This window comes from Fomitiporia mediterranea, assembly GCF_000271605.1.
Source record: "Fomitiporia mediterranea MF3/22 unplaced genomic scaffold FOMMEscaffold_14, whole genome shotgun sequence".
Lineage (NCBI taxonomy): Eukaryota > Fungi > Basidiomycota > Agaricomycetes > Hymenochaetales > Hymenochaetaceae > Fomitiporia > Fomitiporia mediterranea.
The window spans coordinates 151,937-175,888 of NW_006760399.1; the positions used below are offsets into that span (position 1 = coordinate 151,937).

Below are 23,952 nucleotides of genomic sequence, written 5' to 3' on the forward strand. Positions count from 1 at the left end.
GGTCCTGGCAACATCGGTCTCCCCACGCCCATGCAGCAGAACCACATCCACGAGCTCGCAAAGACTCTTCCCCCACCCCGGCGCCAGAACGTCGCGTGTGACGCTTGCAGGTCAGCTTGACACACCCCAGACCAGCTCTGCTCAGCAATAAATATTAATATTATACTCGCTCGTCGTGTTTCAAGGACGCGCAAGGTCAGATGCACCCAGCTCCCGGGACAGGACAAGGTGTGCTGCTCAGACTCTTCATCTGGACTATGCTGAATAGCTCCATGTGCTCCAGTGCCAGGTTAGTTCGCACAAGTCGCTTCGCATATAGCCTCCACCAATATCTTTCGTTGCACCCTCCCAGCACTGTATCGCCAAAAATTACCCTTGCACGTACGTCGACCCCCCCCCCCCATTTCTGTCTATGCCACAGGGTATGACACATACGGATTTGCAGTCACTATGTGCAGCAACAGACTTCTGAGAAAAAGCGCGGCACTGGCGCAAGTCGACGAGCCCGAGCGGCAAGCGCAGCGAATCCCAGGCGAGTAAAGGTCTTCTTCGAATCACTGCATCAACGCTCATACATCGCCGAACAGTGGCTCGCCGGGAGCCTCGAGTTCCAAGTCGTCAGTGGATTCACTCAGTTGCCCGCTGCATCAGCACTTCTGACGCTGTCTATAAATAGATCGTCTGGACCAGAGACTTCTCTTTCGAACGGACAGGGAAACAAGCCATATGGCACCCAGTACTCACTCTTCCTCCCCTACCAGCTCCCAAATTCTCGAGGGTCTCCCAAAGCCGCCACCACCCAGTTGCTGGCCTACCTCTTCTCGCCGGAGGGACCGACGTACGTTAATGCATCCGAAACATGTCTGATTGACTTGCACTGACACTGATTGCATTTCATTTATAGTGATCCCGCGTCCTTCTCGGCCTCTGCTCGGGGCCGCTCGCCAACCTACCATGACTGGGGCGAAATGAGCATACGCCTGGAATCCGAGGCGTTCCGCATAGAGTGCGTTCCTTTCGGGCCCTATGGGGTTATTTCCCGAATTTGTCCTGACTCGATCTTATTTTTCGCAAGGTTTGCCCTGGACCTTGTCGAAGTCTTTTTCCAAATATGCCACACGCGACTACCGCTGCTCAACCCAACGCAGTTCCGCTCACGGCTCAAATTCGCACTTGCTCCGCCACAGTCCCCCGCTCCGGCAGAGAAACCACTTCACCCGGCTCTCCTCGCAACGGTAATAGCATGGGGCGCGAAGTTCTCCGAGCATCCTTTGCTTATCGCAGATCGTGAGGGTGCTGGTGGACAAAGCCGTCTAGCGCGTACACTTGTCAATCGAGCGCGAGAAGTTGCGGAGGCGGAGAAAGTGCACCGAATTAGCAGTGTAGACCATGTTGTCATTGCACTGCTAATTGAACCGCTACAAAACCGTACGACTTTCGCTCCACCTCCGTCTTTATTTTTTGTCTGATTCGTTGTTACATTTAATAGAAACGCCCGAAGACCCCGATTGTTAGCTCTCTTTCTTCCAGTTTACCCATATAGAACTGACATAGCGCTAACACTGCACAGACTTTCATGGCTTCTGGCTTACCTGTGCCATCCGACATCTTCTTTTTCTCCAGGTATGCGGCGATAGCCCTCCTGGCTTCATAATTAACTGACATTCGGATGCAGATCAATCACAAATCTGTCATGACGAATATACAAGATCCCGAGTCTCGGGGTACAATGATCTTCGCTTGGTGGATGGCCTGTCTAGCGGACGCGTACCACTCGGCTTATTATCGCCGTAAGCCACAATTGTGAGTTGTGGTGTCGTATACTAGATTGTGTCAAACGCAAGCTATTTCCGGGGCTGACTTATTGAAATTACGCAGAGACGACGATGATTATGATATCGACTTTTACACTGTTGATCCCATACCTCCGGAGGTCCACGACGTGCAAAGTGTATCCTTATCACCTCGGGAGCAGTACGAAGTAAGTGTGCGATACACTTACGGACAAGCAATGTTTACTGAGATTCTTTTTTCCCTTGCTCTAGTTTCTGGTGCGCGAATTCCGGCTGCCCTTAATTTTCCCTCATTAACTTTGCTACTCAGGGGTATTACCGCGCAGCACATGCTCTCGCACGGATATGCCGACACATGTCGAAGCAATTATGGCGGCCTACTACGGAATCGGATGGAATCCCGTTCGATGTCCTGTGTAATATCGTCAGCAGCCTCAACGATTGGCGGGAAGAACACCTTCCACGCGTTGGTGTGCCGAGTGACTTTGAGTCTGAGTGGGATTTCGTGTCTGCCGTGTCTGCTTGTGAGAACTTTTGTTTCATGCTTTGGCCTATAGGATTGGTTCGATAAATCAAACCAACGTGAATTTACTAACTCTTTTTCTCTCTTCTATGCTTGGCGGGGTAGGTGCGAGTGATGCGACCTATCATGTCATGTGGGTCATTGTCTTCAATGCTGTTGATGATTTCGGGATCAAGGAGTTCAACGAGGCCGTTCGGTTGAATGCCTTGGGAAACGTACCGGCAAACCCCACAATCGAATCCGTGAAGCACAAGATTCTCGACGAAGCATTACATGGTGCCCTTCGCATCGCTGGTCTGGTAAAGTTTATCTACCTGACTATGAAAAATTGGTTGGCTAGGACTGACTTACAACTGAACAAATTTAGACAGGCGTCTTGACGTCCAACGGCTACTTAGTAAGTGTGCCACAGACCTAGCCACTGACAGGCTTACCAATAACCAATCCACTAACTAACGCCCAACAGAAACTCGACCCAGCAGTCATGCACTTCAGCTGTCTAACAGCCGGTACACTCCTCGCCCGACTCGGTCGACCAGAAGTAACAAACTGTATCGGCGGTCTAAAACAATACAACTACGCGTATGAAGAGGCGGGAGACGAGGCTATCGAGATGGAGCGGATTTATTCGAATGCGTTGAATGGTGACTCGGATGTTAACCATATGGCGTCTGTCGTGCTTCCTCAACATCAACACCCGGGTGCAACCGCCGCTCCTGGTGGTGCTAGTGGTGGTGCGCATAATCAGGGTCAGGCGATGGTAGTTGACCCGCCTTCGTATGGGACGAACGGTCCTTCTGGTCAAGCAGTGAATCAGTCCCCTTTCGCATGAATTGTTAAGTGCCTGTGCTGACCGACTTGCATTTTTCTATTTTCCTTTCTTCCCGTTGAAACGAATGAATGGATGATTGGCCGATGGACCAGATGATGAACACCGACCAAGACCTTTCTCATATCTCACAAGGAGCTGCGTATTCTCATTTAATGTACCGAGGGTGATCATTTTCTTGATTTCTGTTTCTCGAGTTTACTGTTCAGTGATTACTGTTTCTGTTCGTTTGGTTTGTTTGTTTGTTTGTCCTTTGTGTTCTGTGGGCTGTTGGATATTGTTGATCGTCTTAGTTGTCGCCTCATTATTTTAACTCCTCATATTAATTATATACGAGTAGCTCGGCCCGTGGGCTATTCTTCTGCTCTCTCGCTTTTGTGTTTGTGCTTGATTCGACATCGGACTCTCACCTGTACAGTGTACTGTACTCCTTTGGCCTTACTGTTAGAACTATGTTGTGTTCTTCAAGGTTTTGCTACTTGTTTGAATATTTTATTGTAGTAATGATGAGGAGATTATATTTTTGTTTTTTGCATGTTTCTCGATGTCAGAAGGAACCACCAGAACATTCACTTGTCTTGAGTGAGGTTTCGAAGATTCGGAGCAGTTGATACACCAGTACTTACAATTGAAAGCACGTTGGATTAGTGATACATATGCACCCTAATATTGCGCAACACAACCAATCACTTCAACCAACCAGTTAATTATATAAAACGAAAAGAAGCTGGCCTAGGAGGACTGGACAACGCTCATAACTTAACACTCTTAACGACCTTCGAAATCCCCGACGTCTCACCATCATACCTCCCTCCCCTCCCTCCTCCTCCTTCAACGCCGCCCTTGTATATAGCTTTTTGAGACGCCAACTTCTTCTTCGCCTTCTCGAATTTCTGACGTTTCTTTACGCGTGGGTTGCGTGCTGCTTTGTTTTTGTTGAGCCGGTGAGGGGTGAGGCCTTTGTTGGTTAAGATTGCGCGGGTGATTGCGCGTTGTTGGTTTGTTGAGGTGTTTTCGTCTGAGAAGTTGATGCTGTTTATTTGGAGGGTGTGTGAAGTGGTGGGTTAATTAGAAATAAGAAATAAATTAAAGTGAAGACATACCGAGTGGTTTCTTTAGCTGCCTCGTATTGTGCTTTCTTCTCTGCTTTCTTTGCGCTCTTTTGTCGTTTGACGAGGGAGTAGTATCCATCTTCTTCGTCCTCTTCTGCATCATCGCCACTTCCACTTTTTTCTTCCTCTCCTTTCCTCCCGTACTCTTCAGGCGGAGGATCTCCATCATTCAAATCCAAATCATCCCCACCAGTACCAAGGCTCGCCCGCCTCTTCCTAGCCGCCTCCTTCTCCTTCTCCTCCCTCGCCTTCTTGCGTTCTCGATACGGCACGTCATCATCTCCGCCCAGCGCAGTACGCGCATTCTGTCTTCGTAAAGAGGATGCTTCGATCTTGGAGGTATGGAATCGGAGAGCTTTTCGACGCGTGGATTTGTCTTGCTTGTCGGCTTCGTCGAGGGAGGTTGCTTCGCCGAAACCGAAGTCAAACCCGGATGATTTGGCTGAGCTAGAGCTAGCGTGATCGTCCAGACCTAAAGAAGATAATGATGTTGATGTTTTCTTTGCCTTTGATTTAGAGGGTAGAGTCGGTTCTTCGACGTCAAATGTGACCTTTGTCGGGACTGCCTTCCCGTCTGACCGTTTTTGCTTCTTCTTCGGTGGTAGACTCTCGGTAACCTTCGTCTCATTATCCGGATTGAGAGGTTTCTTTGTCTTGGCAGAAGCATTCGCTTCTGAGAGCAATTGCTCCAACTCGCCAACGTCAAGCCCACGTTTCCGAGTCGTCACCCACGTATCGAGCATTGCTCTTCCATCCAGATCCATACCCATACCGTCATCGTGATCCTCGTCGTCATCCAAATCTAAATCAAGTTCATCAATCTCCTCCGAGTCAAGGTCATCTTCCGAATCGGATGCGATGAAGCCGAGTTCCTCGAAAGTGATGAGACTTTGCTTGAGCGTGAGGAGTCGTTTGAGGATGGGGTGTTGTCTTAGGAGGTCTGGTCGTGCGGCGTATTTTTCGGATGAGCGGAGGTGTACGTAGAAAGCAAGTAAAGCTGCGTATGTTAAAAGCGTCTCTACAGTAGGGCAGTAAGTTCTACGTATAGTTGACGACGGGGACAAAACGTACGGTGATGCACGTGAATCAGGCCAAGAGCTTTATTTTCGGTGCTGTCAGGAATTCTGTCATAATAAATTAAAATAATTTTATGCCACGAAATGTTGAAACGTACTCAGCAATCTGCTGTTCTATCTTCATGACCGAACACGCTATATCCTCCCATTCAAAAGCAAGCGCAAGCGATACCGGATCGGTTTTCTGTAAGTGTCGTAAAATCGAGGCTCTGTCAGTACCAGCTGGTGTGGGCAGCGGCTTTTCGTCTTGTTTCCATAAATCACTTATATGGTATTAATATTAGTAAGAAACAGCAGAGGGGCAAAATTAGAGTAGCATACTCGATGGGCTGAAGGTCCACTGCGCTCTGCAAAGCTTCGCTATATCCAAAGTCCTCTTCCCTCATAGATGCTCGAAGTTTCGCTTGTATTCGACGTGCTTCTTGCTCCTCCATCTCATGGGCTTCTTCATCATCTGATTCGATTTGTGCAGCATTCGAGGAATAATATGCAGATTTTTTAGTCCCCCACGATTCTTCCTCCTCTTCCTCGTCCTCAGATTTGTCTTCATCCGAGCTCGTGACTTTCTTGCCAGATTTCTTTTCGGACTTCTTAGTTTGCTTTGCTTTAGCCTTCTTTTGCGGCTTCGACACTTCCTCTGCCTCGTCCTCCTCATCTTCTTCGTCCTCTTCGTCCATCTCTTCATCCGAAGACTCCGCGAGTCCCTTCAACGCAAATACCTCATCATCATCGTAATCACTATCTGGTGCCGCTTCCTCTCCTTCCAAGAGGATCTTATCACGTTGCTCATGAACTGAAATTTTTGACAATCAACTTCGAAAATTAAGATCTAATAAACATGCATCTGGTACGCACATTCGTCGATTTCATCAAGAGGAATGTCTTCCCTATTCTCCCATCTTCGAATTGAGCTCTTTCTTCTAGAGTTGCTTGCTGCCGACTTAGGCCTGGAGGTCCGACGCCGTGGCATGGTGCGTTAAAGGTCCAAGAAAATAGTCAGAGTCGGAAAGTTCGTCGAGACAATTATCCTTTTGTGGCAGGAATTTATCACGTGCGTATCATTCCTTTAGAAGTAAACTGTTATGTCATAACGAGCTGAACATCCTTCCATGACACAATCTCGTTCCGACAGAAAGTAAATCGCTGCTGCCGCACAGGTTCTGAGATTCGAAATACTCTTCATGTAAAATGCCATGCATTGCGGAAGCTAATTTAATGACTCTGCCAACTCGTGACTGTACCTCGGGTTGGAGCTGAAGGCGAAATATTCAGAATTCATACCTTTTATCCCACGAGGCGGTCCGCAATGATCAAGAACCGCTCTCATCTTCGCTTGCACGCTTCTCTCGGAAGTTGATGACCTCGTGGAGGAGTCACAAGACGCAGTGATGTATGCATCCTCTGCGGAGTCCATGCAGCCCGTCATCGCGAATGCCGCCCCAGTAGGGTATATAAAAGAAGAGAAAAATGAGGAGATATTCTCCAGCGGCTCTTTTGACGCAGGTGTGTACATCCTCTCTGATCTGATGAAATGCCCACTTGATATTAAAGCTGGTGAAGTACAGCTCTAGCAAGTGGCCAAAATAGCAGAATGCGGTCCCGGTCTTTGCTCCGGTGGCTTTCGTCTGCCATCTTAGCATTTACTCTCGTCCTCCTTTCCTATACTGGTTCAGCTAGCAGCATACTACAGCGGAATAGTGTCAATCCGAAAAAGTTGTTCCTTTCAAATGGATTGACCGACCAAGTTCAATGGGATGAATTCAGCTTGATCGTTAAAGGCCAGCGAATATTCCTTTAGTAAGTACTTTAAGATTCAATGTTATTGTACTGGCTTAACAACTTACTCCGTTAGCTCTGGTGAATTCCATACTTTCAGACTTCCGGTTCCGTCCCTGTGGCCAGACATACTTCAGAAGGTCAAGGCAGCTGGTCTTAACGGAATCAGCGTGTACACACATTGTAAATATTCCAATTATCGTTAATTGACTTATGAATAACAGATGTATTTCAGGGGGCTTAATTAATCCCTCACCGGGAGTTGTCGACTTCGACGGGTTCCGTGCGCTACAGCCGCTCTACGATGCTGCCAAAGCTGCTGGGATCTGGATTGTCCTTCGACCAGGTAGACTTTCGTTCGTTGAACACTTTCTTAAGATGATACTGACGCGAAATGGTACCACGACGTAGGGCCGTATATCAATGCAGAGACGACAGCAGGAGGTATTGCCCATTGGGTGACGTCTCAGGTTGCAGGCACTATTCGTACGAACGCGACGGATTACCACGATGCATGGCAAGATTATATAGCTGGCATCATCAACGTCACGAAACCGAATCAGATTACAGAAGGCGGACCTGTCATAGGTTCGAAGCGCTGTTAATTCTCTATGTGTGATATATTATTCTGACGCTTTGTCAATGCAGCTGTCCAAATCGGTGTGTTTTGGTGCTTATGAACGGATCTGCGGAATATGACTGAATTTCCTTTTTAGATAACGAATACTCCCAGGCTGGCTTTGGTCATGCTGAATACTTCCAGGAACTTGAGGACACATACCGAGCAGCAGAAATCGTCGTTCCCCTCACATACAATGACCCTGGTGAAGGCAAGAACTTTGTAAACGGAACTGTACGCAACTCTTTTGAACTTGAAGTTGCCGCTATTGACATCTTTATAGGGCGCAGTCGACATATACGGGTATATAATCAAGATCATCTGTCTCTAAAGTCTGTCTAATCCGTCAATCTCAATCTTTGCAGGCTCGACAGCTATCCTCAAGGGTTCGATTGCTCGAATCCAGAGCATTGGTCTCCGGTTGTCACAAATTATCACGACTATCACGAAGGTATGTAAGAAATTTGAAAACCGTAGTTTCGCTATACAAATATATCGCCAGATACCAATCCTAGCCAGCCTTTCTACTTCCCCGAGGTATACGATTTTTATAACATAATACAGTTCTGGAACTCACGCCCTTTGAAGTTCCAAGGAGGAGCATTCGATCCTTGGGGACCAAATGCACCAGGATATCCGAACTGTCGTATATTGACCGGACCCGATTTTATGGATGTCTTCTACAAGACGCTTTGGGCGGCTAATGCGAAACTCACCAGCTTCTACATGCTCTTCGGGTACGCTTCTATTGGCATGTTTGCACCGGGTTGCTGACGACCATTCTAGCGGAACATCATGGGGCGCTATTCCATTCCCGGGCGTCTACAGTACGTCGTAGATTTTTTTCGATTAAATTGCATTCCTTACTCACCGCCACCAGCTTCGTATGATTATGGAAGTTCCATAATGGAGAATCGTCTCTTGACTTCGAAATTCACCGAGCTCAAACGTCAGGGGGTCTTCCTTCGAAGCTCTCCAGACTTCTACAAGACAAACTGGGTTGGAAATAGTAGCACCGGCGCAGTGAATGTGTCAAATTCAGCCGCCTTCGCTGTGCTATTGTCGAATCCCGACTCCGGATCAAACTTCTACATTGCGAGACAGACGGACTCGACCTCTACGTAAGTCATAACATCACTTCGGCTCTGAACACGTTTTGATATATTTGTATGAAGGGATGTCACGAACTTCTCCCTCACAGTCTCCACTTCCAACGGAACATTGACCATCCCGAGGACTGTTCCGTCCATTACCCTCAGTGGTAGACAATCGAAGGTTATAGTCACAGACTATACTTTTGGAAGCTCCAAAGTCCTGTACTCGACTGCGTCAATCTTCTTCGCCGGCCAGATCGGAAACCGCGACGTACTCTTCCTCTTCGGCGACTCAGACCAGCAGCACGAATTCGCAATTGACTTGAAGGGATCATCGAACGTTACGGCTGACAGCCGTATCACGACGTTGGGCGGCCCATCTGGAGTCACTACAATTGGTATCCTCGGAAACGTCACAGGCCTTATCACCATCGCCGACTCAGACTCCCAATTGGTTCTTTATGGAGACACGGATACTGCTGGGACGTTCTTCGCACCAGTGATTCCGTCCCAGAGTGCTGAAGGCGATGAAGCGACTTTTAGTAATTATTGGCAATTCGGTTCTAATTCGACTGTACTCGTCGGCGGACCGTACCTCGTACGGAACGCAACCATTTCGGGGTCTCAGCTACAAATCAGAGGAGATCTGAACGAGAGCGTCATGTTGACCGTATTCGCGCCACCCGAAGTCACTTCAGTGACTTGGAACGGACAGGAAGTCGAACCTCTCAATAGCATGAGCAATTCATCTGGAATCTTCACGGGTCAACTTCAGATGAACGTAACGACGAATGCGATTACCGTTCCGGAGCTTTCGAACTGGAAGTTTGCGGACAGCCTTCCTGAAATTCAGTCCAACTTCTCCGATGATTCGTGGACGATTGCGAATCATACGACTACAAACATCCCAGATAAGCCTTTGTTTGGGGATGGTCGAGTTCTGTATGGCTGTGATTATCAATTGTACGCCATTATCGCTTTCCGGGTAAAAACCGTCCTCATTGTTTTATGCAGCTGTGAAAATATCGTCCTCTGGAGAGGCCATTTTAACGGTACTGGATCTGAGTCATCGGTAAACTTAACCGTCAACGGAGGCGAAGGTCCGTAATCTTGATTCATCCCCACCGTAGGTAACTACTGATTATTACCAAGCTTTCGCCGCAAGTGTCTGGTTGAACGACGTCTTCTTGGGAACTTTATTCGGAAAGTGCGTTCAAAGCCACTGATCTAACAAAAATGCGGCTAATCCTTATTTGGATAGTTCTACTAATAACCGGAACAGTATTGATGAGACGAATGATGTGTTCACATTCCCGGATGGTTCTATCCTCCAAGGACAAGATAATATCATTACCGTCGTACAGGTATGTGATATACTTCGGATTCCATAAGATTCGTTCGTGAAATATTGAAATATTGCATTTAGGATAACATGGGCTTGGACGAGTCAGGTAAATACTTGTTAATAATTATCTCCCTTTCGTAATCCTAATTTCTCACACGTTCGTCTACAGACAATGAAAAGTCACCCCGCGGTATTCGTGGCTTCCAACTCAACTCTGGAAACTTCTCGACTTGGAAAGTACAAGGGAAAGTTGGCGGTTACACAAAGTGCGTCCATGTCTACCCGTCGCGATAACTCTTGATCCGCTGACATTTCTGACCAGCTTCCCTGACAAAGTCAGAGGTGTACTTAACGATGGTGGTCTTTTCGGTGAACGAGAGGGATGGCACTTACCAGGATTCGACACGTCCTCGTGGGCAAGCAGGAATATTTCGGATGGACTTCCAGGAGGCTCAGCGGGCGTTGGATTCTTTGTGACGACATTTAATCTGAATATCCCTGATGGAACCGACGTTCCGATCAGCTTCGTTTTCGATGGCGGATCAAGTGCGACGGATCAACCGTATCGCGCCATACTCTTCGTGAATGGATGGATGATGGGGAAGAGGGTGGCTAATCTCGGGTAAACTCATTATTCATCTGGATCTTCATATCCTGTATAATGGCTTACGATTTTGTATGAAGACCACAAACGAAATTCATCGTTCATCAGGGTATTCTCGACTATAGCGGAGAAAAGTACGTAACAACCTTCATGTCTCAGTCGATTCTCTAATTATTTAAACTTTTTAGTACGGTTGCTGTCGCACTATGGGCCATGCTCCCAAACGCCACTGTCTCGCCAACTCTGGAGCTTCAAGTTGACGGAGTCTTGGAAGGAGGAGTAGGAGGGATTGTTACGAATAATCCTGGATTTCCATTACCCTCTGCTGTCTAAAACGCACCTCGCTTAGGTTATTGCTGATTGTTGTACACTTTTATTTCTGGATCTCTTGCTTTCTTGGACAAATGACGGACTTTTTCAGACTCAGAAAAATGAATTTGTGTGTCACTAAGAGGGAATGTTATTTTCGTTACACTTTTTTGTGCATCACGTCCAGCGAACGCGACACGATTATTGAATACTTGAAATTCCGACAGAGGAACCTGGAGTGGACCCAGGAGTAACTTTCATGTGTGGTCTGCAGAATAAAATCGTTACGTGGAGAGTTTTGCTTCAAAGGCCCGGTATCATAACTGTGGACATTTGGCTAATTACAAGAATGACGCGACACTCAGCGTTTCTTAATGAGAAGAGGTTCCCTCTGATTTTAAGACTCCACATGCACGCTGAAGTCGATTAAGAGGGTCATAAAGCGCAAATTTGATGTCAGTTACTACGTAGCAGACTAGTCGCGTTGAAGATTCATTTTTAGGGAAATTTAGGAAAGGTTGACTTAGTCTCCAACGCGTTTACAGGGTGGACTTTCTATGATGGCCATAGTTAGGTTGTTCAATACCAATGTAATCTCGCTAAGGTAACTTCATTAGAGTTCGTACTTCGCCGTAAATACCTAAGCTTTATAACGCCTACTGATACGAGAGACCAAGACGATTCATTAACGATACATCGGAACAAAGCGAAAATCATCATAGCGCATAAACTACAGTGCGTGTTGACGAAGTCAATGCCACGATCATGCTCCATCTAGTCCCCTTAATACTCCTTCAACACGAGAAGACGGAGCATGTAGAAGAAGAGCCGCGTTCATGTCAGGGAGCATAATAAAATTAACCACTGACTCATCTCCCTCCCCCCTTACCTTCTCCAAAACATTAATGGCTTCTACGTTAGTCCCTGGAGTTCGAATTCGAAGCTGTTTCATAGAGTTCAACACGCTTCCATATCCCATCGGGTGCGGAGAAGTCCAAAGCTTCTTCCTGACCGGAAGAAAGCGGAGAAGTACAAGCTTGTATGCACGGGATATAGCCTAGACCAGATCGAAAGATAGGTCTCCAGCATTCAGTCTCAGAGGTCCCCTCCGTAAGCTGAAGCTCCCAGCGCTCGGCGGTAAACCCATGCACGTCCCTTAGGACACCCTGGCACCAACGTCCCATGCGAACAAGCACGCCGCACACGTCCACTGGGTTGATGTCTTCCACCCGCACGCAGACACCTCGTGTCGCAGCTTCGGAACCATCGCGAAAGCGGATAAAGACAGCAGTAGTAGTAGGTGTAGTAACACATGTTGGTTCAACGCGTACGTCGCGCCATACCTCTTCGTAGACCCTCAGAGCGCCGGACGCGTCTTTCATTTCGCCGCGTTCGCGTGTATCCCCGTTTGGTAGAGTTGAGCTCACGCCTGTGTCGCGCACACTCAATGCGTCGACCTCGCGCGAGTCGAGCCAGTGTATCCATGAATTATCCGTCAGGGGCGCATCGTAGGGATTGGATTTTGCAAAAGCCAAACCAGCGAAAGCCCAGTCAATTGCGCTAGACGACTGTAATTCGTGCGCATTAGAGACGGAGGGAATATCATCTGCGAAGATCCGGAGATCGACGAATATTCCGGAAGGTGCGGTGAGAACCAGCGTGGATGTCCGCTCCTCCGGAGGTTCATTGTCCTGTGATAGTTAACGTAAGCCCATGCATTTTGAGGAACGAATTTCAGTGATCGGATTCGGAGAAATGTGTGTATCCAGTAAGATTGACATCATAAAATTAATAAAGAGCGAATACAACGCGTACCCACTGAATCGAAACACGCGTTGTTGCAGTCGGATTCAGAGTTCTGTTTGACATTTCCATTGCTGAACCAGGTAAAGCAGGAACAGCGTCCAAATATTTGTAGTGTTGACTTGAGTAAGTAGCACCGCTGATCGCCATCAGATATCAAAGAAGATTCAAGCTCCGAAATGAAAGGGAACGATCACGTGAGAAGTAATTCACGCGTCGACACGCATTCTCCATGCGACGCGTATCTTTGCTTTTGAGGTCCGGAATTTTTGTAGGTCACAAGGCACATTCGACTATTCCTGAATCAGGTCAAGACACTCACGGTTATCCAAAACCTCTTCGTTTGAACAAATAGTCACCGCTCAAAAGTATCGAATTTGGATTTTGAGTTTCCTTTGCTTACTGACTTGGCAGTGTGCACTGCACGGACCAACGGTAAGTGCTTCGACAGTTACGGACTTGTTTGGAGTACACACAGTTCGAGCCCCCTCGCTTTTATCGGGATCCAGCTGCTTCTCGGCCTTGGTTATTATAGGCACGGGTAATGAATGAGCGAGATGAAGGCTTACCTTAGTTCCGCCGAGGTACTTCATTACCCACTTTCCAGCCCTCATAAATAATTCCAACGCTGGTGTTAATCGGGCTGGAGTTACGTCTAGACCAAAAAGAATAAGTCAATAGCCTCAGAATGCTCCATTGTGGGTCCACTCAGTTCCATTTCCTCCCTGGCATGAGAATAGTTAAGGACACTGATGGGACCTCATCGATCGATTACACTGTCGATTTCCAACGCGCGAAGCAGTAGGGACAGGAGGGACAGAGAAAACACGCGGAGTGCGTACACATCCCGCGCGGTCTTCCACCGCCACTAGCAGCAATGCCGCAATGAACATACACAGGAAAATCGACTACTCCGAGGTTGTGCATTGATACGCTGATACGGCAAGCTCGCTGATCCCCTTGTGCTTCCATTTTCTCATTGCCGTAGTTAGCTTTTAGGCCAAAAACACCAGAGAAACGCATGGGTTATTACTTTCCTAGACTCGCGGCCCACCGAAACTGGAGACACTGCATAGCGCGGACTCCGGAATATACGTTGTTTTGATTGCTTGGCTTGATGCTCGGAGCGGCGCAAGGCGGAAGGAAGCTACACTGGGAAACAGGGACAAAGCGGAAGAACCCTGAATGTTGGGGTCCTTTGGACACAGAAGGCAGAGGTTATCGAATGAGACCAGTCAGCGGATGGTCGACCAATAGGATTCCGGGAACGAAAGGATTGGGTTTCAACTTGTATGCTTGAGATCATCATCTGCACCACAAGTAACTTCGGGTCTCCCCAAGACACCAGAGTTCAATGAATTGAAGAATTGTCTGTATCGGATATTAATGGAAAGGCTAAATGGCAGGGAAGGGAAGTTCAAAGGTATAGGGGTCCGAAGACGAATCCAAGAAGTGCCCTCTCTACGGATTTAGAGCCGCAGTTACTCTCCAAAGTATCTAGCGCTCAGTCCATACATGCAGCGCTTAAGAGCACTGCGAGCGCAGTTATAAAACTGCTCTGATCTGGGATATCAGTGTCTCGATGGATACGATTAGGATCCTAGACTGCGGGTATTATGAAGAAACATGCGCATTTTCGCATATAATTATACGTACTGGAGAATAGTGCGGCAAAATGCGATGCTAGATGTGGGCCTTTATGTACGTGGCAACGTATTTGCGCCGCCGGATATACATTAAGAATGTGTTCGGGATTAGGGAATAGAGAAAATTGATGTTGATGGGTGTTATGGGCCCAAAGTGCGTACGCGGGCCTATAGACTTCGGCGTCGCTGTTTTCGGACATTTATACAGGGAGCCAAGCACCAGTCTCTTGGATTTCAAAGAACTCTGAGTGGCGAGATCGCCATCGGTATCATACGAGTTCTTGAGGAGAAGAGGAGTAATAGGGCAAGAGTAAATAATATGAAGATGCATTAGAATAAGGTTTAATATTTGAGACTCTGGAATGTGTGCCATGGCCGCTCGGGGGTCATTCGCAGGCATGGATCAAAATTCTGTATGTCAGCACTCACCTCATCTCGCCTCTCGGAAGATCTGAAGAAGGCCTGGATGGCAAGGGCCTTGGAGCTGGGAATCGGGAGCGGGTGAGTACGTACGCATTAGTGCTACACGGGCTTCTGCCTTTGCTACGATCGGCCGGCTTAACAGCCGTCGGAAGACTCATGATGGAGCAGACGCGGGTTACTATTGGCCTGGTAGCGCTTAGAAGGCTAAGAATACTGGTATATCGTGTTATATCCAGTGCGATGCATCGTGGACTGAGTAACAAGACCAGTCAGGGGTCCTCTCAGGTAGACGAACGTGACCCTAGAGTACAAGTGCGGAATGTCAGAAGACAGAGCGCGATAGGTGGAGAATTGAAATATGTCGAGATACGGGCGATACGAGTGAGAACTTTGAGCGTAGGCTACAGATGTATTTCCGTGGACCAGAGAGGACTATGTAATCCCAGTACGGTAGACCCATGTACAGGCTCCGAGACTGGAGGACAGCCTGGATGAATTCATTTTCGATGGACATCCACCGCCACCCACAGTTTGGATAAAAGTGGGGCCAGTAGGGTAGCAATAGACTTGCAAAAACAAAAAAGCGACTACTTGGGTGTAGACGAGAAAAGAATAAGAGGAGTGAGTGAGAGTACATAGTCTGCTTTGTACTGGACCCTTGCTGATTGCATTGGTGCTAGTACTTATTCGACAGAAATGGTCGCTTGCACCTTGCCTCCTTCCCTCACGTCCTCCCCCTCCTCGCCTTACCCCTCCAACGGCCCCCAGCGCGCGACATCCACCGCTCATCCATTCCATCGCATTCATATCCCGAGGGCATGCTCACAGCGTGAACTCGCTGCTCATATCTTACGCTCTCCATTCTCCTTCGCCAGCAGTTCGCCCATGGCAGACAACCAGGACCAGATGCAACACACGCCCTATCACTTCGTCCTCGACGGCACCGGTATCCCTGTGGACAGCATCGACAACAGCCCACACGGTCATCCAGACCAGATCCAGAGCAACGGCCAAGGACACGATCAAAATCAAGCGCAGATGTCGCCGCTGAACAGCGCCAACGCCAGCGCGACCCATCCTAATCTCATGTACCATCCCTATGCTCATCCGCACCATCCGTCCTTCGCGTCTACGATGCACCAGGGCTCACCAAACGCGCATATGGGCGAGCCTCGCCAGCTCACGCTCGATCCCGCACATCTTCGCACGTCATCCGTCGGGCCTAGTCGCGTTATAACGCGTCGTCAAGCTCGTATGGCTGCAGCGCATTCAAACACGTCTCAGGATGTTCATGCTCAGCAGCGATTCGACGAGGTGTGTTTCATCGTGCCACTAGCCCCTAGAATGTAAAAATTGCTAACCTTATTCCTTTGTTTTTTAAAAAAATTATTCTTTTAAATTTAATATTTGTTTTTAATACATTTCATTATATAGAATTTCGCATTATTTAGCAGCAGCGCCAATTCTGCGGGCGCGCAGACGCCGAGCGCTTTTCAAGTAACCCCGCAGCTCACAGAGCCTAGCATTGGTCTACCCGATCTCCAGATCAGTCAAATCACGATACCGAATGCTTCTGCTTTGTCCCCTCAGCATCCGAGTACACCTACATCCGTCACCTCGTCCAACTTTTCCCATTACGGCTTTCCTCAACACGCAGCTAATGGGCACTCACGCTCGGCGAGTAGCTCAACAAACCAGCGATCCACGTCGCCAGCTGCGAGCGTCGTGTCCGCGGCGACATCGCTTTCGTCGGGATCAAACCCAGCGTCGGGTTGTTCCCGCCCTCCCGTGTCATCGAGCTCCACACGTCGCGTGTCCGTCTCTTCGTATAGTGGTATTACCGATACTGTCACGTCAAAGCCGAAGCGGCGCTTGCAGAACCGACAACGTAAGGAGATCTGCCAGTATTATCTCGAGCACCCGAATTCGCGTCAGGAAGACATCGCTGCACGTTGGGGCGTTGAGCGGTCCACCGTCAGCAAAATTCTGAAGCGCAAGAACTACTGGATGGCTTGCAAGGACGGTGATGAGAATAACCTAGCAAAACACCGGCCTCCAAAGTTCGGAGCCATCGAGGCAAAGATGGAGTCATGGCTGGCCGAATGCCGCGATTCTGGCACACCTATATCCGATGCAATGATACGCGTCAAAGCTCGTGAAATTGCTCGTAGCGTCCATATCTCCGAGGACAAGTTCAAGGCGTCCGCTGGGTGGATCGAAAACTTCAAGCACAGGCTGAACATCAAGAAGGGCCAGTGGCTCGGTCTTCCTGATCCCGGTTCTTATACTCCTGACGACACGGACGACGAGCGTCCACTTCTAGCGGATAAGTTTGAAGAATTCAGACGGAAAATGATGCTCCAGAATGTCGATGAGCAGCTGCGTCTCTCTGGAGCTCTTGGGGCCGATATCGCAGGTCCGGGCATGGATCTAGGTAACCAGTCCACAACGCTTGACGGTGCTAGAGTGTGGGGCCCAACTCTAGGATTTTCCTTCGGCAACGATGCAACCCCGAACGCATCGAACATCGACGGTCATATCAACGGAATGGCCAACAATGCTAACCGCAATGCTCAGGACCCGCGTACGCCGCTCAGTTGCCAGACATCTACACCCTTCACGCCCGGGGGCAACCTTCTCCAGCACCATGTCGCTGCTACCCAGTCACCGTGGCTCTCAAACAGTGGATCGTCTGTCACAAGCTTCATGAGTGGCACACCGAATGTTAGTACGCAGGAAGCGAATTCCGCGATGGAGACTTTGTTGCGCTTCCTCCAGATGCAGCCTCCCGAGTTACTGAGCGAGCAGATAAAGAATACCGTCATGGACATCAAGCACATTATCTGGGCAAGCGGTCGCACAGCGACGACGGCGACTACCGCAGTAAGTTCTACACCTCCCAACGGTTCTCCAGTCGTTGCTGGAGGTGATGGAACCACCAACCCTGGCACGGGCACTGCAGTTTCAGGGCTCGTCCCTGGTGCTGGTGAACCAGTCCCATCAGCTGCATCATGACGGTTGGCGTAAAACGAGTTAAACGGTGCTCTCTTATGCAAGGACGAGCACTCGAGCGTCGCTGCATCTCTTTCTCCTTTCTTCTGATCGCAAGGGCTGATGGTTACGCTTCTTGGACCCTTACACTCATGTCTCCTGCATGTTTCTTATTTCATTTCAGGTTTGTTACCACAATGCGTCTCATCATTTTCATCGCTGTTTCTGTTCTCTCAATCAATCATCTCTTTTCTGCGAGTTCCTTCGCCATCTATGTCTTTCCATTATCATCATGCATACATCTTCTCTTTCCTCTCGATTGCAATTCTATTGTCATATAGCAAGTTACGCTACGCTGTCTATTTACTGCTTACGTCTCATTTTTGCTTCTCTTCCAATCGTCTTGTTCTTTCTTTCTCACACCGCTTCACTGTGTTCTGCTGTGCATTCTTTGTTGCATTTATGCTTACAATCATCTTTTTTTCCCTTTCTCTCTTCAATCATATGCTTTGTTCATACTCAAGCGTCTTGTACAATATACAGGCTTTTATCAATCCCATATCCTCATAACCCATATCCTCATATCCCCACTGCTGCAATATTTCTTTCCTTTACGATTTTTTTCACTCAATTCTGACAATAATGTGCGGTTTATTTTCTTGTGATTTGGTATCACCATCATCATGCATACGTGACTTTGTACTTTTTAGCTCTCGAATAAACTTTGCGGTCTATACGACACATCAAACCTTTGTCTGCTTTAGAAAAAGCTTTCCCCCTGTCCATTGTGACCAATTCCGTACACGAGTTGATTGCCTGTGCAAAACTGCTGGTTGTGTTGAAAGTGATGCTTTGGGCAACCTGCTGTATAAGTTATGTAGGACTAAGACAACGTGAATTGCAGTCGTGTGCCAATCCGTATTTGAGATGGTCAGGTCCGAATTGCAGGATGTGTATGCAAATGAACTAAGCATAGAATAGTCGAATGTCAGTGATATTCTTCGCAGGAGTTCAAATTAAATAAACAGCGTACATCGTAGGCAGCTCCGAGGTCTCTAGTCAGCTGTTACACGAAGTCTAGCTCTTTGTCTTTTTCGAAGACCCTGCTTTCGAACTTCTGAGAAAAAACAAAAAAGTAAGCGGAAAACAAAACGACAGTTAATATATGTCATAAAATTAGTTTCGGAGCGAAGAAACAGATGCGTACTCTGTAGAAGATTCACCACGAAGGATGGTAAGCGTTCCAGGCGACGCTGCATTCGCAGCCTGCTGTTCAATCGATCGATTTATTTTGGCTGAAAGTGACTGCAAAAAACAACAAAACAAACATTTCAGTACAATCCAAGACAACAACGTATGATTTAGTTCCGAGAACGCAACAAGGTCGGATTGTGATCTCAGAAACATCAAAACCGAGAAAAGAGCAGACCTTGTGCAAAGTAGCTGTCTTAACAGCTGCAGCTTTCTTTGGTGCGATGGCGCGCCTTCCTTTCTTTGGATTTGCAGCCGCCCTTGCTGCGTGTCGAGAGGATTCTGATTTCTTTTGAAGACCTTTTGATTTGCCCTGTGCCATGATTTGCTGTGATTCGTCGTCGAATGAGAGACGGAAGATTGACGATTGAGATTTGAGTTCGTTAAAAGTTGTTCCATTACGTAATCGCTCAGGGATTATTATCTACCACGTGAGCTTCGCGTTCTGTCACAGTACTGTCACAACTTCATCAGTAGCCAAACTTAACTACAAACTACTTATAAAATACAGCTTTAAGGGGTTTTCACATTACTACCTTTCATATTCGTCATTTTATATATGCACTTTCGACCGAACTACTTTAGAATACGAATACTGACATATTTTACAGCCAGTTCCCACGCACACTCTCGTAGCTTGGATTGTTGACAACGATCCCACCAACGCCTCCCTCCAAGATTGCATCAACAGACAAGCAGAGAGTCGGCGAGACACCTTTTTGGGGCAGCATTGACCATAGGGCAATAGCCACAGTACTAGGAAAAATATGCATGAGTATAACTCTTGTATTTGAGATAATGCTCAGCATACTTCATTCCGGAGTAATTCAAGATACCTTCGTGCACTGGAAATGCTGCTTGAGGACTACGGAGTGGTCAAAATATAGTGGCGTGGACTTGTTCAACGGAAATCATACCCGAGGTTCGCGATGCGCTTGCCCATCATCCAGCCATTCACAAATAATAATGCTCGATACGGTGCACCCGTGTAACCCGCACCATCGTCAAAGACAAAGCTCATCGGGACATCTGTGCCTGAGGGAATATGCAGATCAAACGTCGTCACAAAGAAGCCAATTCCCGCTGCGTCGCTGGGTAGCCCTTCAGATAGGTCACGGTCCACCCACTCTGAGCCCGTCGTATTGAATCCGGGTAGATGCCATCCTTGCCGCTCCCCGAAAAGACCACCATCGTTCATCACACCGCGAGTCCTGTCAAGAAAACTGACAGAGTTTACGAAGGTCGAAGTAGGCACTTGGAGAACGCGAATATGTAAATTCAAGCATACCTGGTGTATCCGCCGATTTTTCCTTGTACACGCCATTCTCCAAACGTGCCTGTATCAAGCTGGAAGCCCCTCACGCCTCTCGGAGACTTAGGACCGTCCGTTCCGTCTGTGAGGTCAAGTCAATATATGATAATTTAAATTTGCTTTGTACGAACAGCCAGTCTCGTTGTTTCCCATATTATCCTTAACATTCGGGGAATCAGCATGAGTCAAGATTACATGAGTGCTTGTATTCTGACCTGGACGATTGTGATGACATTATCTCGCCCGGCGAGAACGGCACTTTCTGGGAAGGTAAATACTTGATCTGTCTCTTCCAGAATATTTCTGTCGTTCGTCGAGCTACCAAGAGCAAGCTTTGAGAAAAAGGAAACTTTAGGAAGGTGAAACCACCGACTTTCCGAATGCAGTATCGAGGTAGATGTCATTGAGCCACACGCTTGCAGCGAACGCTACATAATAATGAATTTAGCACTGGGAACGCGGTGTGCAACTCGAAATGGTAAGATTACCTTGACCACCGTTGACTGAGAGATTCACCGACTTCTCGTCGCCTGACGCGTTGAAGTGCCCTCTCCAGAGGACAGCACCTTCGCAGCTACGCAGTGTCATTCAAACATGTGCTCACGGGAATAAAATCGAGCCCAGACCTACAAGCCATAGTCACATCCATACAACACTCTTCCATCCCCGTAATACGGCTTGAATGGTATGTTTGTGGACGTATGGTTCGCAATCGTCCAATCCGCATCGGAGAAGTTACTCTGGACTTCGGGAAGGCTATCCGCAAATCTCCAGCCCGATAACTCCGGAACCGAAATCGATACGTACGGTTGCAGTTGTGCGATGAAGCCTCCACGAGAGGTAGCTGAAGATGCAGAGTCCTTGGTCGTGTGAACATTTCTGCCATTCCAGAACACCGAAGAAACTTCAGGTGGCGCAATCACCGTTAGAGTAGTGCTGTCGGTTGCATTTAGGTCGCCCTGGAGGCGAAGCTCTGATCCTGAAATGCTTGCATTCCTTACGAGATACGGCCCGCCGACAAGGATAGTTGAGTTTGAGCCAAGTTGCCAGTAGTTGGCGAATGTTCGAGCATCTCCTGAGGCGTGTTCGTTTGGAATGACAGGTGCTGAGAATGTCCCTGCGGTATTTGTGTCGCTGAACAGGATTAGTTGTTTACCAGAGTCGAAAAGGGTGATGAGCCGAGTTACGTTCCCCGTGATGCTGAAGATGGTCGTCTCCGAACGTTTTGTCGTCTTTACAGCCGGATCCCTTGCAACGCTTCCAGATCCCTTCAGATCAATTGCGAACTCGTGCTGCTGATCTGAGTCGCCATAAAGGAATAAAACATCACGGTTGCCAATCTGGCCAGCGAAGAGGATGGAGGCAGTGGAGTACAGAACGTGGGAGCCGCCAAAGCGGTAGTCAGTGACAATAACCTTGGACTGCCGACCTGTAAGTGTGATTGACGGAATCGTCTGCGGAATCTCGAGCGTGCCGTTCGTGGTTGAGACTTGCAATCCAAAGTCCGTCGTGGCGCTAACGAGCAAGCATGTGATAAATTTTAATTCTGGCTAGGGGCATTTATTAAACTTACGTCGATGTTGTATCATTCTGACGAGCGATGTAGAAACCAGTGCCGGTATCAGGATTCCTAAGGAAGACGGCGAAGGCATTCGGATTGGAGATATTGACTGCTGAGGATGAACTATTTCCGACCCAGTTCGTTTTGTAGAAGTCTGGAGAAGAACGAAGGAAGAGGCCTTGGCGTTTCAGCTCTATAGCCTTAGGCGTCAGAAGTCGATTTTCGGCAATAGCAGCACCATAGTCATATGAAGCTGTTGAAAGGTTAATTTAATTTCACTGATACAGAACGAAGCTCTCACTATATACGCCAGGGTATGGAATACCTCCCCAAGATGTCCCTCTTGAGACACTGTTAGCGATAGAGCAATCTCAGAGTAATATCTACTAGCTCACCCATAAAGCATATAGAAGTTGAGCATCTTCACATTCGCAGCCCATAACATCTTGTAAACGACATCCTCATACTCGGGTCCAGTTAATCTCTGGCAACCGAGATACCCTGGAGAAGTTGGTCCGTAGGCATCAAAAGAACCGCCTTGGAACTACAAATATTATGGCTTTCGTACAGCTCCCGTGACACTGTAATTGCTCACCTCTGGGAAATAGAATGGCTCGCTTGGGTTCACGTCTAGACGAAATTAGTCCCTCTGTAATTTGTTGTCGAGGGTAGAACATAGACATACCTTCGTGGTAATCGTGCCAATTGTCAGCTATCTGTGGCCATACATCAGGGAACGAGCAATTGTATCGTTGTGGATAGGCATCCACTCTAGATATTACATCTGTTAACCTGGCTTCCGTTTCAGACAGTCTCTAACTTGCCCATAGAGGTTGACTGCGCCCTTAATTTTCTGTCAGCCACTGCTCATAAATGGATACATCACAAACAGTTCCATTGATAAAGCTCCGGAGTTCTCCAGGATCATTATACGTAAACGGCACAACAATCCCTCCTGCTCGAAGAGCTTGCTCTAGCTCTTGAAAGTATTCAGCATGTCCATAACCAGTCTGCGAATATTCGTTATCTACATTGCCATAATCGTCAACACTGCACCGTACTATGAGAACGTCAACCAACGTACCGACTTGCACAGCTATAAGCAACGTTCGTTATCAGTAAGCGGTCACAGCCGCGCTCTAGCACGTACCTATCACGGGTCCACCGTGCGTGATTTGATTCGGCACGGTGGCATTGACAATAGCTGATATGTATTCTTGCCATGACGCAGTGTAGTCCGTGTCATTTGTTCGCACAATACCAGCTACTTGCGAAGTTACCCAGTGAGGAAGACCTCCAGCTGTGGTCTCAGCATTTATATACGGTCCTAAAACAGAGAATCGTCCAAATGATCTTCATACGCTAGTTAAAATTGGCTTACCAGGCCTAAGGACAATCCAGATACCGGCCACTTTCGCCGCATCAAATAAAGTTTGCAACGATCGAATGCCGTCCAAGTCAATAACGCCTGGAGCCGGATTGATCTCACCCCCTGGATGTCAAAAATTATTAGCATATGTCAGTATAGAATGTTATAAACTTACAGTGTAGATATACGCTAACACCGTTCAGTCCCATGGCTTTCATTTTTTGCAAGATATCGAGCCACAGGGAAGGCACGGGGAGTCGATACGTATGAAATTCGCCAGAGCTGTCGTGTTTTAGTTTGCTATTAATATAGATCATAGTGGTACTCACTGAAGGAATATACGCTGGCCTTTAACGAGCAAGCTGTAGTTGTCCCATTGTACGTCATCAGTCAAATTAGTAGACAGAAACGCAGTCCCAAGAGTAGCGAAAGTCAGTAAGACCAAGATGAGCCACGACCAGGAGTATCCAAAGCCCCAAGTCCGATACATTGATGAATTGTGTATCTCAGCTCAAA

The 23,952-nt window shown here is 47.8% G+C and overlaps 6 protein-coding genes across 6 annotated transcripts; 3 read left to right on the plus strand and 3 right to left on the minus strand.

Moving 5' to 3' along the window:
• Positions 1 to 30: 30 nt before the first annotated feature.
• On the plus strand, positions 31 to 3,148 carry FOMMEDRAFT_95450 (uncharacterized protein; the record flags this gene model as incomplete). The annotated part of the gene is made up of 16 exons (XM_007270677.1): positions 31 to 110; positions 186 to 228; positions 284 to 289; positions 353 to 408; positions 446 to 536; positions 636 to 838; positions 905 to 1,006; positions 1,076 to 1,428; positions 1,490 to 1,510; positions 1,571 to 1,623; positions 1,676 to 1,803; positions 1,879 to 1,987; positions 2,104 to 2,317; positions 2,422 to 2,615; positions 2,684 to 2,713; positions 2,783 to 3,148. The coding sequence occupies 16 exons, from the start codon at positions 31 to 33 to the stop codon at positions 3,146 to 3,148; spliced, it is 2,049 nt and encodes a 682-aa protein (XP_007270739.1).
• A 711-nt stretch (positions 3,149 to 3,859) lies between these two features.
• On the minus strand, positions 3,860 to 6,303 carry FOMMEDRAFT_170690 (uncharacterized protein; the record flags this gene model as incomplete). Its single annotated transcript, XM_007270702.1, has 6 exons — positions 3,860 to 4,177; positions 4,249 to 5,275; positions 5,329 to 5,381; positions 5,432 to 5,596; positions 5,655 to 6,126; positions 6,189 to 6,303. The coding sequence occupies 6 exons, from the start codon at positions 6,301 to 6,303 to the stop codon at positions 3,898 to 3,900; spliced, it is 2,112 nt and encodes a 703-aa protein (XP_007270764.1). The 3' UTR covers positions 3,860 to 3,897.
• Positions 6,304 to 6,760: 457 nt separating this feature from the next.
• On the plus strand, positions 6,761 to 11,223 carry FOMMEDRAFT_113414 (glycoside hydrolase family 35 protein). The gene is made up of 22 exons (XM_007270703.1): positions 6,761 to 6,836; positions 6,899 to 7,130; positions 7,186 to 7,292; positions 7,345 to 7,455; positions 7,521 to 7,697; positions 7,758 to 7,769; positions 7,826 to 7,962; positions 8,012 to 8,031; positions 8,094 to 8,179; positions 8,231 to 8,265; positions 8,317 to 8,465; positions 8,515 to 8,555; positions 8,609 to 8,849; positions 8,904 to 9,785; positions 9,837 to 9,922; positions 9,975 to 10,029; positions 10,084 to 10,186; positions 10,249 to 10,273; positions 10,337 to 10,433; positions 10,490 to 10,789; positions 10,852 to 10,905; positions 10,960 to 11,223. The coding sequence occupies exons 2-22, from the start codon at positions 6,925 to 6,927 to the stop codon at positions 11,102 to 11,104; spliced, it is 3,069 nt and encodes a 1,022-aa protein (XP_007270765.1). The 5' UTR covers positions 6,761 to 6,836; positions 6,899 to 6,924; the 3' UTR covers positions 11,105 to 11,223.
• Positions 11,224 to 11,948: 725 nt separating this feature from the next.
• FOMMEDRAFT_113416 (uncharacterized protein) lies at positions 11,949 to 13,593 on the minus strand. The gene is made up of 5 exons (XM_007270704.1): positions 13,453 to 13,593; positions 13,360 to 13,392; positions 13,206 to 13,303; positions 12,896 to 13,133; positions 11,949 to 12,771 (listed from the first exon to the last, which is right to left on the minus strand). Exons 4-5 carry the CDS (start codon positions 13,031 to 13,033, stop codon positions 11,998 to 12,000), a joined length of 912 nt encoding a protein of 303 aa, XP_007270766.1. The 5' UTR covers positions 13,034 to 13,133; positions 13,206 to 13,303; positions 13,360 to 13,392; positions 13,453 to 13,593; the 3' UTR covers positions 11,949 to 11,997.
• A 2,135-nt stretch (positions 13,594 to 15,728) lies between these two features.
• Positions 15,729 to 18,531, plus strand: FOMMEDRAFT_142936 (uncharacterized protein). Its single transcript, XM_007270705.1, has 2 exons — positions 15,729 to 16,266; positions 16,387 to 18,531. Exons 1-2 carry the CDS (start codon positions 15,838 to 15,840, stop codon positions 17,965 to 17,967), a joined length of 2,010 nt encoding a protein of 669 aa, XP_007270767.1. The 5' UTR covers positions 15,729 to 15,837; the 3' UTR covers positions 17,968 to 18,531.
• Positions 18,532 to 19,799: 1,268 nt separating this feature from the next.
• Positions 19,800 to 23,926, minus strand: FOMMEDRAFT_94830 (glycoside hydrolase family 35 protein; the record flags this gene model as incomplete). Its single annotated transcript, XM_007270644.1, has 19 exons — positions 19,800 to 19,950; positions 20,006 to 20,059; positions 20,112 to 20,417; positions 20,483 to 20,588; positions 20,638 to 20,665; positions 20,722 to 20,824; positions 20,880 to 20,934; positions 20,995 to 21,080; positions 21,137 to 22,021; positions 22,080 to 22,320; positions 22,369 to 22,409; positions 22,463 to 22,611; positions 22,663 to 22,697; positions 22,753 to 22,838; positions 22,932 to 23,117; positions 23,214 to 23,394; positions 23,449 to 23,559; positions 23,612 to 23,718; positions 23,766 to 23,926. 19 exons carry the CDS (start codon positions 23,924 to 23,926, stop codon positions 19,800 to 19,802), a joined length of 3,072 nt encoding a protein of 1,023 aa, XP_007270706.1.
• Between the last annotated feature and the right edge of the window lie 26 nt (positions 23,927 to 23,952).